We start from the raw sequence: 15396 nt of genomic DNA on the forward strand, positions 1-15396 counted from the left end.
ATTTGTGAATTCCAAAGACAATAGTGAAAGGCAGAATGCTAGAAAAAGAGAATGCATATTTGACAAATATATCTTATACTGAGAAAAAAAATTGAGTCTTTTGTATTCAACATACTTAAATTTCTATTAAAATATCATAAACTATGATGTTTAAAATTTTTCTAATCTTGATTTTGAAGTCAGAATAATAGTTATCTCTGGGGGTTAATATAGAATGTAGATGGGAGTGTGTAGGGCTTTGGGGTTCTGGGACCTTCCTCTTTCTTGAACTGAGCATTTGTTGCATGACCGTATAATGTTTGTGACAACCCAGTGAAAGATAGACACAAGAGATATGCTTTTGTCAGTGCAAATATAGTCTTCTAAAATGTCTAAAGAAATTGGCACAAATCTTATAGCTATATGTGCCCCACACATCCATGTCTAGGGATCAGTGCAAAGAAATAGTGAACACTACGTGGTGTTCAGAGGAGAGAGACATAACTATGGTCTGTGATAATTGGTAAAACAAAGGAAACTGTTTCCTTTCATGATGCCAACTATCTCTTTTAATCGCTTAATTAATTTAGCCCCTAAATCAATCTCAAAAAAGTCATATTCTCATTTCCAGATGAAGACACTGAGATTCAGAGATTTTAAAGTGACTACATGGCTTTTCAGTGGTGGACACTGATTTAAATACTCTTCTAGAATGCCCAGATTTATATCCTGTAGTCAGTGGGGTTATAGGGTGAATATAGAAACTTGGGATTGAACAAGGATTCAAAAACAAAGTAACAGACCATCATAGCAGGAAGTATAGACTTTGGAGGCCATGGAGGAGAGATAACCCTCCTGGGTGGAGGCAAAGAACCTATATCATCTTTGCTTTACTTCCCTATAAAATCCTTCTCTTGGTAGACTCAGGGCAGAAATGCCCAAGAAATTCTTCAGTGTATCTGCCTATCTTTTAGAACAACCACAGTAGATGTGAAACCAAAAATAACCTGTTAGGTCTGTTTCAAGTAAAAACTGTCTTTAAAAAAAAATACATAGCACTTTAAAAATTAGCATGAAATAGACTCTCCAGCTGAGAAACGACATGTGTCTCTGCTTAGCACAAACATCTCTTCAACACACATTTCTTGTTGTGTTGTTCACAAACTCACAGTTCTTTCTTCTAGGCGGTGTGTTAGCTACCTACTTTACTGAAAATAGAAATTTGCCATTTTAAAAGAAAGGAGAAAACACAGCAAGAGGAGTGTGTTGGAAACCTGGCAGTTAGCTTCCTCACATGTACTTCTGGCCCCAGCTTCTGATCCTAGGGTTACTATGAAGAATTCAGTAGCATCCCTGGCTAGAGTAATTAGAGATGATTACAGTGCTGCTGAGTGATCAAAAATGAGGGCAAGCTGCCCAACTGTTCCCTTTCCCACACTGGAGGCAACCAGGCCTTTAGGGCTCCCTGCTGATGAAGCTCAGAGTACTGGGGCTAAACAGAAACACTACAGGATGAGTGGCAGTATTCTTTGCCTTAGTGATACAGGGTCCCTGATGACCCTCCTATATAACTCTACCTCAACAGATCACACATTTCATTTGGATTACATAAAATCTCAAATAGAGTACCCAGGGGGATCAGCAAAAGGTCACCAGATGCCATCCAAAATGTCTGCCAGCCTTGGCAGCCAATCAATGGCTCCAATTCCCAACCATGTGCCAACTATCCTCTAGAGTAGACTCCCGGGACTGTGATAGCACAGGGACTTTGGATCTAATTTTCATTTTTGTAAAATGTTCTTATTGAAAGTCATAAGAAATCATCAGCACTATCAGGGTCTTCCCTCTCTTCTTATTTTTTAGAAAGATGTTAAACATAACATCGCAATTCGGGAGGGAATACACCTGAAATATCATTGTAAATGAAATATCATGATATCTGAAGGACAAAGTCTGTGATAAAATATGTTGAAAATGTTATTATGAAAATCTGTGAGGGTTTCTAACATTGTGCTTTTTTTGTTTTCTTGTTTTTTGTTTGTTTGTTTGTTTTTGAGCTATGGGGATATTACAAAAGAGATTTAGTTTCCAGAAAGATGTTAAAATGATGTTAATTCTACTCCTATATCTATACATAAACAAATCACTGCTTCATCACTAGTGACATCACAAATGTATACATTACCACACTTTAATCCAGACTCATATGTCTCCAAAGCCTGTGTGCCTCAATTTCACACCATATAATTTACAAACTATTCATAATTAAACAATAGGGTTTTAAATCTTGTCTTTAAAACACGAATGCAAATTTTAGTGAAAACAAACCTAACCTAGAGTGGTTTCTATTCTATATCCTAAGCTATTGTCTTTGTAGAACATCAACGTGCTCATTCAACCTATGTTTATACTTTCCCAAAGACAGAGATGTTACAATCACAAAGAAGCTCAACTCTTTATAACACTGAGCTCTGTTCTGGCATTAATGAAAATTGTAAATTTATGTGCTCAACCCATAGTTTTTTTGTAGAATATAGAAGCTTTCTCAAATGACTGTGATTGTGGAAGATATAAATTAGTAACTATTTCAACCAGTGATTGTTCTTTGATGTGATTTTCTTTTAAATCATAAATGACATCTCAATATCTCTGCTTTCCTGAAAGCTCTATTTATTTTTTTTTTTCCAAGACAGGGTTTCTCTGTATAGCCCTGGCTGTCCTGGAACTCACTCTGTAGACCAGGCTGGCCTCGAACTCAGAAATCCGCCTGCCAGCCGGGCGTGGTGGCGCACGCCTTTAATCCCAGCACTCGGGAGGCAGAGGCAGGCGGATTTCTGAGTTCGAGGCCAGCCTGGTCTACAANCCGCCTGCCTCTGCCTCCCGAGTGCTGGGATTAAAGGCGTGCGCCACCACTGCCCCGCGAAAGCTCTATTTATTATTTACAGTTGTGTATCTTGTGTACCACAGACCTTGACTTCTGTTTGTCTTTTGAGTATATATTATTACCTCCTTATTCTGATGGTAGTAAACACCTATTCAAGATAGCCATTGTATCAAGACTATATTATTAAGAGAGAATATACAAAAACAACAACAAAACAATCAACAAACAAATTAATTAATTAAAGAGAAAAAATATTCTAGGAAAAAATGGAACAATTGATTCTTTGGAAACCTATGAACTTGTGAAAAACCCACGAAACAGGTTCATATTCATGTACCAAGGAGGTCAAGGCAATCACAAACAACTAGCAAGATGTTGTACATAAATGGCTAACAACCAAAATCACAACCAGAAAGGCAGGAGAAATGGTTTTGTTAGTGAGCACTTGCCAAATATGCCCTATGTTCATTCAATCCCAGTACAGAAAGAAAAGACACCATGCCACTTTGCCTAGTGTTCAGAGGCCCTGACAAATGGCATTTTAGTGATGTTTCTTATGGTTTTCCACCATCAAAAATACCTCCCTCATCACCCGGGTCTATAGTAGATATCTTTGTCTCATGAGTTCTAGAGCTTGCTTAACTAATCAGGATCCTAAAGTTCAAGTGCATAGGTTTTGCTAGATTTCAGCAAAGGGAACTGTGCACAGATGGGAAAACACCTAATGTATTCTGATACTTTGTTACTTGATAATCATAATAAATGCAAGCTCTAGGAATTGCTAAGTTGAAAAGCAAAAGTGATTAGTATAAAATCAACTTCTCAATAATAGAATTACTTAATTTTATGGAAAATTCCTGAACATTGCAACAGGGTTTTCCCAGGTTAATTTTTTTTTCCTTTGGCCTCTTTGAAATAAATAACTGTTAGAGGCTGGAGATTTTGTGTCATTTCTACTGGCTTTCTCTCAAATTTGGCTATTGAAAATTAAAGTAGAATGTTCAACTGAACAGCCTCTTTAGAAGTTATCTCTTCACATTAGGGTACTGTGTCTGAGTGAGGTCTTCTAACTACACTGAAAGGATATAGGTTCATTCTGTAGCATACCCTAGATCAGTGGGTCTCAATGTGTGGGTTGTGACCCCCACAGAGATTGCATATCAGAGATCATGCATAACAGCTGTTTACATTATGATTCCTAAGAGTAACAAAATTACAGTTATGAAGTAGAAATGAAATAATTTTGTGATTGGGGGTCACCACAACATGAGGAACTGTTTTAAAGCATCACAGCATTCTGAAGGTTGAGAACCACTGTCCTGGATGCTACGCATGGTTTTATGGAGTGAGAACAGTAACCATTGCCCATTATTTGTCTGATTGAATTAGACTAAATCAGTGATATGTAAAGAAAAAATGGATTTACTAGTATACTATGCAAATATAAACTTGGGTTACCAAGCTTTTAACTGGATATATGATATCATCCTGCAAACCTGTCATATTCTTGCAGATACTTTTGTTCTCTTTAGTTTTTTTTAAAAGATGAAATCACATCCTGATTATTTTAAATCTCTGGTTTACAGTACAATGTGGAAAAATTTACATATCAATACTTTAATTTCTGTAGTACTTTAAATATTTAATAGTTTTTCACATTGTCAATATGCAAGAGTTTAACCTATCCTATACCATTACAATTTACTTTGTCACAAACTTTTTTATTTATTTGCATACTCTGTTCAATATATTTACATGACATTCTCTTGCCTAACCAACTGGCCAGGTAGAGTCTTTTTGCAGCTACCTCTGACTTTGGATGGGTAGCTTTGAATGGTTCTCTCCCTGCAAGTTGCCTCAGTCTTCCTGTACCCCTGTACTAAAGGCCACTTCCTTCATTATGGTGGCTAGTGCTACAGAAGGCTCCATTTAGTTTCAGTAGCATTCATCTTGTAATCTTTTCAGACCTAATGCTGGTAGCCGCTTTACAGATGCTAACCAATCATCCTTGTGCTACACATCAAAGTTCTCTTACTCTGATTCCCTATCTCTGCAGCTATTCCCATTATAACTAAAACTTCCTTATTGTGGAGGGTAAATGTGCAAATCTGTTTCCTACAGGTATCCAGCCTTACAACTTGTGAAAATCTATGAAATTAACTGTTGCATTCAGCAATGACTATTCCAACAGGATTGAACCATAAATATAGCACTTAGGCCATAGTTATTGGTTGGTTGGTTGATTGGTTGATTGACTGAAGCACTGGCTTTATTGAATTCATATTAGGAATCCATTGGTCATGCAGGACTCCATGAGTGTGCTGATCTTTTCCACATTTCTTTTTGCCTGCCCCTCAAGCCTAATGAGCTGCTTCTGCTTCTTCTTTCTTCTTCTTCTTCTTCTTCTTCTTCTTCTTCTTCTTCTTCTTCTTCTTCTTCTTCTTCTTCTTCTTCTTCTTCTTCTTCTTNTTCTTCTTCTTCTTCTTCTTCTTCTTCTTCTTCTTCTTCTTCTTCTTCTTCTTCTTCTTCTTCTTCTTCTTCTTCTTCTTCTTCTTCCTCCTCCTCCTCCTCTTCCTCTTCTTTCTCTTCCTCCTCCTCATCCCCCTCCTCCTCCTCCTCCTCTTCCTCCTCTTCCTTTTTCTTCTTCCAATAGTGGATCTTGGCTTTTTCCCTATTTCTTTTCAGAGTGGCTATCACTGCCTGATATTTCCACCTAACCTCATGAGTTTGATACCCCAGGTAAGCAAATTTTCTGGTAGATTTCAGCCACACTAGATTTGTTGTCATAGTGTAGAGGTATCCTATTGAATTATTCCTGGGCAGCTTGGCCTTGATTGGTTTTGTGGACCAGCCTTTCAGACTGAGTCAATAAATTCTGCTCCAGTCTTGGAAGTGGTAGAGGCCTTACAAAGGGTTGGTGCCCAACTGCTTTCAGAGAAAGGTTAACTTCTTTAATGTGTTTCTGTAGAAATTGATACCCTTGTAGAGCCTAACCACCACCTTCCAGCCCAGGGGTATATGCTTTGTCACAATGGCCAACAGGTTGTTCAAAAGTGGAATTGGCTATCCAGTACTAGAACTTGCCACTCTGCCAACTTCAGCAGCTTCCCAAGAAAGGAGTACATGTATAATTATATATTTAGTGCTAGGAATATGTGGTGGTTACATTGCTACAAGCTAGAGTCATTTGGAAGAAGGGGTCACAACTGAGAAAATGCCCTCCCTCACTAGGTTGGTCTGTGGTCCATTTAATTTTTATTGATGATTGGTGAGGGAAAGCAGTGCCACACCTGGACTGGTGGTCTTGCCTATAAGAAAGAAGGTTGAGCAAGCCACAAGGAGCAAGCAAGTAAGCAGCACTCCTTCATGGCCTCTGTATCACCTTCTTCCTTCAGTGTCCTGCCATACTTGTGTTCCTGCCCTGACTTCTTTCAGACATGAAATGTGACCTGAGAAGCATATGGTGATATAAACTTTTTACTTCCCAAGTGTTTATGGGTTTGGTGCTTTAGTCCAGCAAGAAAAAAACAAAAAAACCCTAAGACAGAATCTGATTCCATGCTTTGATTATACTGAGGTATATATACATGTCTAAGGTTTTTGATGAGCACATACTTTAAATACACCCTCATATTCTCTAAGCCTTACCTACTCTGAGCATTTTCATTTTAAACATGTATATATTTCTTCTAATATCATGCAGTCTAAAATTTCCCCATATCAGTTGTCCAGTTCTTCTTTTGTGAATTGCCTGTCTGGGTCTGTTGTCAAATTGCTCATAGGATTGCTCATATTTACCTTATTCTCTTGCAATAAGCTCTGTGCATGCTTAAAGGGTTATATTTCCCTAGGGAGTGAGTTACAGTCATTTCAAATAGTGCTTAGTTTTTGAGTTTAAAGCTTTCTTTCTATAGTTTTTTTTTTCTGAAACACAGAATTTTAAATGATAAATTGACAACTTTTACCATATAGTCCCAGTATTTGGGATCAGTGAGTACACGTTTTCCTTGTTGTTGCACAGAATGTCATAAGCTGACGATTTCTGCTTGTGCTTTCTACTATGTGCATGCATTAACAACAACAGTATTTTAGGTATCATTGTACTTCTCACAATCCTTCAGATAAGCACAAAGCCAAACAGAAGGAATCAACAAAACCCATAGAGACAGTTAATACTGACAACTAGGCAGGATCTAGAATCAACTAGGAGACAAGCTGCTGTGCATGTCTATAAGAGTTTCAAAATTGGATGAACTGAGAGGGAAGACCCAGCAAAGCTGTCTGGACTGGAGTTATGGGCTGAGTAAGGAGAAAGCAAACTGAGACCCAGAGTGCTCTGTCCTCCTCACCGTGGATGCAGTGTGACCAGCTGCCTCATGCTTCTGCTGCAGACCTTCTGAATGAGACCCAAAGTAAATCTTTTCGTCCTTGACCTGCTTCTTGTTACATGTTTCATCACAGCAAAGAGAAATTTACCTAATATAGCCACTGTAGGTGAAAAGAAGCAGCTAAATGCAGTATAAAAGGTTTAGGGCAGAATGATTTTAGCATATTCATCATTTTGAACTTGTGTCAATAGACACAACAGCATTTGCTCTAATGTTCAGTTGTTGTTTTTTTTTTTTAAAGGTTTATCTATTTTTAATTTGTGTGCATGAGTGTTTGACATGCATGTATATATGTGTACCACCTGTGTGCCTAGAACCCTTGAAAGTCATCAGAGGGTCCCAGATCTCCTGGAGTTATAGATAATGGCAAACTGCCATATGGGGACCTGAGTCCTCTGCCGAAACAGCAAGGGCTCTAAATCAGCCCTCAACTGTGCATTTTAGAAAATTATGGGTGATAGTTATTCTTCCTATATTCCCTTTCTCCCTTGATATTTCCTTCTCCCCTAGTACTCAAAATTGAACTATGAGTCTGGCACATTCTAGATAACCATTCTACCATCAGGTTTTCATTTCAGTCCTGTAATATTCCAACCCATCTACACATCTCAGAACAAACTTTATTCAGGGTTTATCAATAAGCTATAACTTCTCTTTCCTAGATTAATTACACTTACAGTACCTGAAATGGTCTAACTTTTCCTCTGTCACTCCCAGTTTATCTATTCATCAGCAGACAGAACCATGCTTTGGAAAGTGTAAATATGATATATTCTCTGTTCCTCTCAATTTTTCAGTAGATTCTCATGCTACAGAAAGAGTTCACGCCATGGCTCACAGAGTCTAGTCTGAGCCTGTTGGCCTCTCTGATCTCACACATTTTTTTGGTGTTGTGTTGTTGCTGTTTTGCTCTGTGAATTCAATTTAGTGGCCTTCTCATTTGTTGCAGTTGCTAGGAAGTCCAATTGTCTGATATCTGAACTTTGACCTATGGAAATTTGCATCCTTTTCTTCAGAACAGAAAGAGTATTCACACATCTTTACACTAAAGTGGAGTCTAGTAGGACCATGGCTGCTGGAACACTGGTAGGGTCAGCTCAGGTCCTCTTACTGTCTGATGTGCTGTGGTCATTATTATGCATGACCCTGCTCTGTTTCCACAGAGACACAGGCAAATGTTGCCTGTCCAGAAAGGCCTTTTAAGAATTCTTTTTGTATCATTGTAATCTTTTCCTCTTTTTCTCATTCTCCTGTCCCCATCTGAGTGGTCACTGCTGGCTGTGTCTTCTACCACTAATACACTGTGTGCTCTACTGCATCCCCAAGGCTCAGTTATCAGAAAGTGCTCACTTATACCTGTGGGGAGCATAGTGATGGCATCTCAGATAATACACTAATTTCTAAATCTATTGAAACTTTAAACAGCTTGAAAAAAAACATATAAAATGTATTATTGTGAATGACTTCAGAGGACTAAAAGTGACAACATTTTGTTCTCTAAGAGAGTTCTTTGAGAAAACACCAGAGAAAACATGGATTTATAACAATAAGGTAAATGGTTATAAGTGTGTACAATCCTTCCCCTTAAAATTTTGCAGACAGCCTACCCAGTGTCTAATACTGCCCTACTGATAACACAGTATCTAAAGAACAAAAGGAATTTTTACTGGCCTTTGCCAAGAGGAAAGCCATCATCAGATGCAACCTCCCTCAACCCTGAACCTCTAGAACCATGGGCACAAACATGCCTGCTTTGGTCAGATGTATCTGGTCTGTGGGACTGTGCTGTTAGCAAAAGCAAAATGAAAAAAGCAGGATATCACCTACCTCAATAGTATGCCTTGTATCAGGTCATTGTGAGAAAGATGATTTATCAGAATTGACAGTAGCACATCTTTTCATTCCTTTCATTTGGGGCTCATGGTCCCAGCAGTAAGAGGCAGGACTATATAATTGAATTTACTTTTATCTGCTTTTTGTCAGATGCCCTGATCCTTGGAAATCACTGCTTTCATGTTTAGTCCTTAAAATTGTTTGGCTACAATTTGTCCAGGGGTTGTTCACCAGCAGCTGGATGTCATCCCCCATTTTTACCCTCTCTTATTTGGAGATGAGATAAAGGCATATCTTCCTTTCAAAGAGCTATCAAAGACTATTCAGGAATCCTGAGTAACATCTGCATGCTATTTGAAAGCTTGAAATCTCAGGCCTGAAGTCCTTTAAAGCAAGGAAACATTGTTAGATCTTTACTTTTCTTGGCAACTGTGTTACTCTAATTGACTTACTCAGCTTTCAACATATAGAGGACTTTGTACATTGTGCCTAGGATACATTTTTGTTCACAGGACTTCACAATTAAGGGGAGAGGCAGAGATATAGGAAGTCTCAACACAATAAAACCTCATAACATTCAGGGATGTTATGGGAGCTATCAGGTACAATAGATTTGTATTTTAGAAGGATCCTTCAGGCCATGGTGAAGAATGGGGATTCTCACACTAGATTGGGTAGGAGCCAATAGGGAATCCATTTAAAAAGCAATTTTGGCTTAGTCCATCTGCAGAGAGGGCTTGGGATCTCCTCAGGTGGGATGAATGTTGGTTGTTCATGTATGACACTGTAAAAGCAAGGCTTCATACAGTCTACTAGGGGACAAGAAAGGCAGAGGCAAAGAGTTGACTTGGAAGGCTTGGAAAGAATCTTAAAGGGAAATGATGACAGTACAAACCACAGAAAATTTGCTTCATTCTTCAAAGCACATAGATTAAGTTTCTTTGAGAAAGGTAATTATATTAAATAGGTCTTGGGTATATATATATGTCACCATTCCTCTTTTCTACATCCATAATGGATGTAGAAAAGAGGAATGGTGACATATGCTACAATCTTATGTTTAATAGCTTCCCTCAGTTACCTTATTTGTGGCACAGATGGGTGGTGGTTATGGGGTGAATTGTGTCACCAATGAGATTACTATGTTTAAGTCCCAAATCTTACACCTTACACACACACACAAACACACACACACACACACACACACACACACACACACACACACACACACAGAGTATATAAAAAGGAGAGAGAGTTTAATATATTATAATATATTTATANTGTGGCACAGATGGGTGGTGGTTATGGGGTGAATTGTGTCACCAATGAGATTACTATGTTTAAGTCCCAAATCTTACACCTTACACACACACACACACACACACACACACACACACACACACACACACACACACACACACACACAGAGAGAGAGAGAGAGAGAGAGAGTTTAATATATTATAATATATTTATATATTTATATACTGGGACTAAAATTGAGTTGACTAGCTATTTATAAAAAGAGGCATTTGAATTTGAATACAGGTGCAAACATGGAAAAGTCACATAGTACCAAAACTCTAATGATAAGCAAGAGTGCACAGGGCACATGGAAATCCTCTTCTGGTACCTCTAGAGGGGATTCTGCTAGATGCTTACCTGAGTGTTAGATCTCTAGCAGCCACAGCTGTGAAGAAATAAATTCCGTAGTTTCTGGCACAATGACAGAGTAACAAGCTCATACACAGTTCTACATCTTCAAGTTTGAGGTAATATTTCCTCTTCAATAATGTCCTATAGAAAATCTTAGCTAACTGTGTTGCCAATTCTTTTCATTATTCTTTTGCTTCGGTCTTTCACTCAGGCTTTCCTTTTGATGACACCCCCCTTTGTTATTTAGTTAAACTTCTTATGCAGATTTTTTACTAACTAGTTCAACTTAAAGACACAACCTTTCCAGATTTAGCAGCCCTGAGTTAAGTTATTTGGAGACTTAGGGGATATGATGGCTGTTGATCTCCTTTACCTCAGCAACAAGTAGTCTGTTGACAACTGTTCACTTTCCACCTGCAGAAGAGGATTCTAACAAAGCATGTTAATTGCCTATGGCAGTCAAGCAACAACAGCAGGAAGTTCACAGAAAAACCTGTCTCACTATAAAATAATACCACTTTATAGTGTTTCGTGAGCAAGAACTGTGGCTTTTACTTCACAATTTACTTAATGAACAATTTACTCCCTTACTATTTAAATTAAGCAAGGATTTGTTCTCAGTTTCCTTTTAGAAACAAGCTACACTTGGCATTCTTAAAACAAGAGGCTTTGAATGGGATGGAGCTAATTAGCTTTTTGAAGAGAAATGCGAGGTGTGGTGGTGGTGTATGCCTGGTAGAAGTATGCTCCATTGCTTATTATCCTTGCTTTTCATACAGTGACAGAAGATTGGTAAAGATCTTGAAATGGCCATTTATCTCATCATAGTTTCTTCATCTATAAAATAGAACATACTCCGCTTCTTAGGCATAGAATATAAATGAAATGATAACCTTGTCATAGGATGGTATATGGCTTTCATTAAACACTTTGTATTCCTGAAAGGATATACTTCAACAATAGCGGAATCACTTATTAGATACATGAGATATCCTGGGCACTGCAAAATGCCTGCATACTTTTAATCCTGTCAACATACTATACAGGTGTCATTAAATTCCTGCTTTATAGATTAGAATAGAAGACCAGGCATATCACTACATTTTTTTTCAATGTCAACTGATCAGGAAGAAACAGGTCTATGACTAAAACTCCCATCACTCTGCTCTGCAAAGATCTCAAAATCATGGATTTTGCTCACTTGCTAGTCTATGCACACTGGACTGATGACAACCTTCATGTTGGATTTACTCTGGGTGACAATGCTGGAAGTGAAGCAGCAAAAGCAATTGGTGTTACGTATCCATTTGGATGACAATGGTCATAGGACCTTCATTCAGTGACTCTGCTTCAGTTTGTCTTACGTTGGACTCCAGATGTTTGTTTTTAAGTAAGCTTTGGGTGATTGTCTTGACTTTAATAAGCATTACTTCCCACACTATATTCAATGACACAATAGCAGAAAGAAGCAAGTAAATTATCTTTGGAGGAAAAGGCAACTAGCTACCAACTTTCTGGAAGAAAATAGGTCTAATTGGCATTCTTTTATTTTCATCACAACTAAAAATCTAGAGGAAAGAGCTTGTCATGTTCTTCTGTGCCAAGTACCTAGTTAACTTTGAAGATGTCTGAATGACCTTCCTCAAACATGCTGGCATTAATGGAACAGAGAAAACACATGTGGCTGAGCTCTGAGAAGTTTGCTCAGAGAAGGAGCAAATGTAAAAAGAACAAGGGAAAGCCTTATAAGCTGTGATTCGTTATTAATCCCACCCTTGTAATTCACAACAAATTGACTAATAGTCTGCTTCCCTATCTTCCTCTCACCACCAAATTACTGCATTTGGTGGATTACAAACTTGACTAGGAGAAGCAGCAATACTCCATTAATATTTATAAGTGTCATAATGTGCATATTACCAATCTATTTGGAAAATCAGCCCAAGTAATTAAAGAGAATTGGGGAATTATAACGATGAAAGTATCAGAAAAATTGTTCAGGGAGTTATCAACACTGTTTTATTTCTACTTTTACATTTTAATGGCTTAAGTTATTAAAGATGGTACTTTTAAAAGTTCTTGGTTTAAAAAAATCATTATCATCTAAGAAACACAGTCATTTTTCAGAGAAGAAACTTACATCACTGGCTTTTCTACGAAGTAACGAAAGTGTTTACTTCCAACAATTTTCACTATCATTTCCGGCATTGGCACTGAACTTTGCGAGGTCTTCCAAGGTGAAGACATGGTCCCTCTCCAAATCTTGTCAGATCCTTCGAGAAGGAAAATAAACCAGTCCAAGTAGTTATAGATTTATCATCAACAATAACACCAAGACCTACTGGCACCATTCTTTTGGAGGGATTAGATAGACTACTTTAGTATAGTGACTAAATTAAAGATATTTGGAAAAAAAATCAAGAACAGTATGACCATGGCATCCCATGATTTTTCCTAAAAGCAGAAGATAAAATCCTTATGTGAAGAGTATAGCATCCTTGTTCTTTGAGAAGTCAAAACTACAAGTCTGAAAATCCTAGTTAAAATAGCTTCTCTCCATCTTTTCCAAATAATTCAGCTGCTTCGTTACAGCTAGTCTTTATCCAGTTTAGACATAAGCAATTGATTCTAAATGCTTTTTGGAGAGGTCTCACATTCTTACTAGGGAGTGGGTGGTAGAAGCCACTATTCTATGTACAACTGTACATATGCTTCTCTACTATTAAATCCCAGGGCCTAGGAAGATTGGGTATAAAGGGTGTCACCCTATACTCATTTAACACTCCCAATAAAATTACCTATTACATCCTTAAAATTACATTCAGTGTGTGTGTGTGTGTGTGTGTGTGTGTGTGTGTGTGTGTGTGTGTGTAATTCAAAGAAAAACTTGCTGCAATCAGCTTTCTGCTTCTCCAATGTGTGTTCCAGGAAGGATTCTCATGTTGAAAGGCTAAACCATCTCCACAGCCAGGAGATACTCTTAATAAACATGTTCATTCTTGCTTTACCAGTGAGGGGACTGGTATGCGTAGCTAGATCTCAAAATCTGAGAAGAACTGCAAAGCAAGCATGCTGAGTCCTTGGGAGACTACATCTTTCTGGCTTCAGGGCCTGGGATGGGACTGTCCTGAGTCCAGAGCAGAAAGTCAGGCTTTAGTAGAACACTTGAAGAATGGGTACTCAGCTCTTATACTCCTTTTCCCCATTTGTGAATTCAAGAGTGATTCCTGTTATGCTCAGAGACTTTCTGTGAATGCAGAATACAAAGTGATTGAAGAAGCTTTGTATATCGAAAAAGGGATACATTCTCTCCAGTCTGCACTCACAGCTACCAACTCTGCAAATGAAAACCAGCTTGAGATAACTCCTGGGTGTTTAAACTGGAGGGACTCTAGGTGAACCTGACTGACCCCTTCTTTTCAGAGAGTTGGAGAGGCCTCTAGAACTTACTCTTGTTTAAACACTGGCTTTACAGAAGGGAAATTAAACTCTGGAGAGGGTATGCTGCCTCACCAAGGAATTCCAGGTTGGAGGAGGAAGGAGAAGGCAGAAGTATTCCCAGTGTTCTGTTCTGATATCAGGGACCTTCCCATGATTTCAGTTCACTTAGTGTGGACAGCACTAACACCCCAGAAGAGATCTCATCCTGCCCACCGCAGGCTCTTTGAAGCTATAGGTGTGGAAAGCCAACCAAGCATTTGAGACCATCTTGTCCTACTTGCCCCGCAGTGGGGCATCAGCCTTGAGACCATCCCCAGGAGCGATCAGAGGGGCAAGCAGTCTTACCGCCAAAGTGGCACTTCCTACCCAGGGAGTTCAGAAGCTTGCGACTGCTTCAGTCTAAAAAGCAACCCAGAATGTTGGGTGTGGAGTTCAGGAATCCAGCCAATCACAGAGCCAGCTCGCGGTTGGGGCATTACAACCCTGTCGCTAAGGACGCAGAAGTTGTTGCTGGGCGGAAACTAGATTTCCTCTCACCACTGTTAGCAGAAGGTCTTAAGGGCTGAGGAGAGAGGCCTTGGCTGCTGACTGGAGGGAGTTGTGTGTTTTGAGTTCTGTGCTGAAGGATCCCTCTGCCATTCCAGAAGTCAATTTGCTCACCTGTAGGCTGCCCTGTTCTTCTATTAAGACCTCCTTCTACTTTTAAAAACTGGGTGGGTGGGTGGGTGGGTGGGTGGGTGGGGGAACACTCTCATAAAAGCAGAGGGAGGGGAACACTTCGGAGGAGGGACTGGAAAGGGGATAACATTTGAAATAAAGACTATATCTAAAACAAAACAAAACAACAAAAAACTTGCTGGAACTGGAATCTTTAGGCTAACCCACACTTCTAAATGCATGGCTTTTGGTAAACATCATCTTTGCTCCAGGAATGCTTCCTGCTGTAGATTGGCAGAAAAGGAGAACAAACAAAAACATAATTTTGCTGACATTAAATAAGAATACACCACTTATTGATGTTGTAACTCAGTTGATAGAGTACTTGCCTAGCATGCGTGAAGATCTGGATTCAGTCCCGAGTATAAAGACCTGGGCTTGATCCTCCACTCCACATGAAGCAGATGTGATGGTGAGTGGCTATAGGCCAAGCCCTCAGAGGACAGGACCAGAATCAAAGGTCATTCTTGACCACTTATTACAGGTCAGCCTGGGCTATAT

The 15396-nt window shown here is 38.9% G+C and overlaps 1 protein-coding gene across 1 annotated transcript in view; it reads right to left on the reverse strand.

The window, feature by feature from the left end:
* C4H1orf87 (chromosome 4 C1orf87 homolog) overlaps positions 1-14583 on the reverse strand; it is a 59359-nt gene extending 44776 nt beyond the window's left edge. Inside the window, exons 1-2 of the mRNA XM_021161116.2 lie at positions 14524-14583; positions 12878-13010 (exon numbers count right to left, since the gene is read on the reverse strand). Of these exons, the coding sequence (XP_021016775.1) occupies positions 12878-12984 (107 nt within the window). The 5' untranslated portion in view covers positions 12985-13010; positions 14524-14583. The remainder of the gene's footprint in view (positions 1-12877; positions 13011-14523) is intronic.
* Between the last annotated feature and the right edge of the window lie 813 nt (positions 14584-15396).

This window comes from Mus caroli, chromosome 4 (assembly GCF_900094665.2).
Source record: "Mus caroli chromosome 4, CAROLI_EIJ_v1.1, whole genome shotgun sequence".
NCBI lineage: Eukaryota > Metazoa > Chordata > Mammalia > Rodentia > Muridae > Mus > Mus caroli.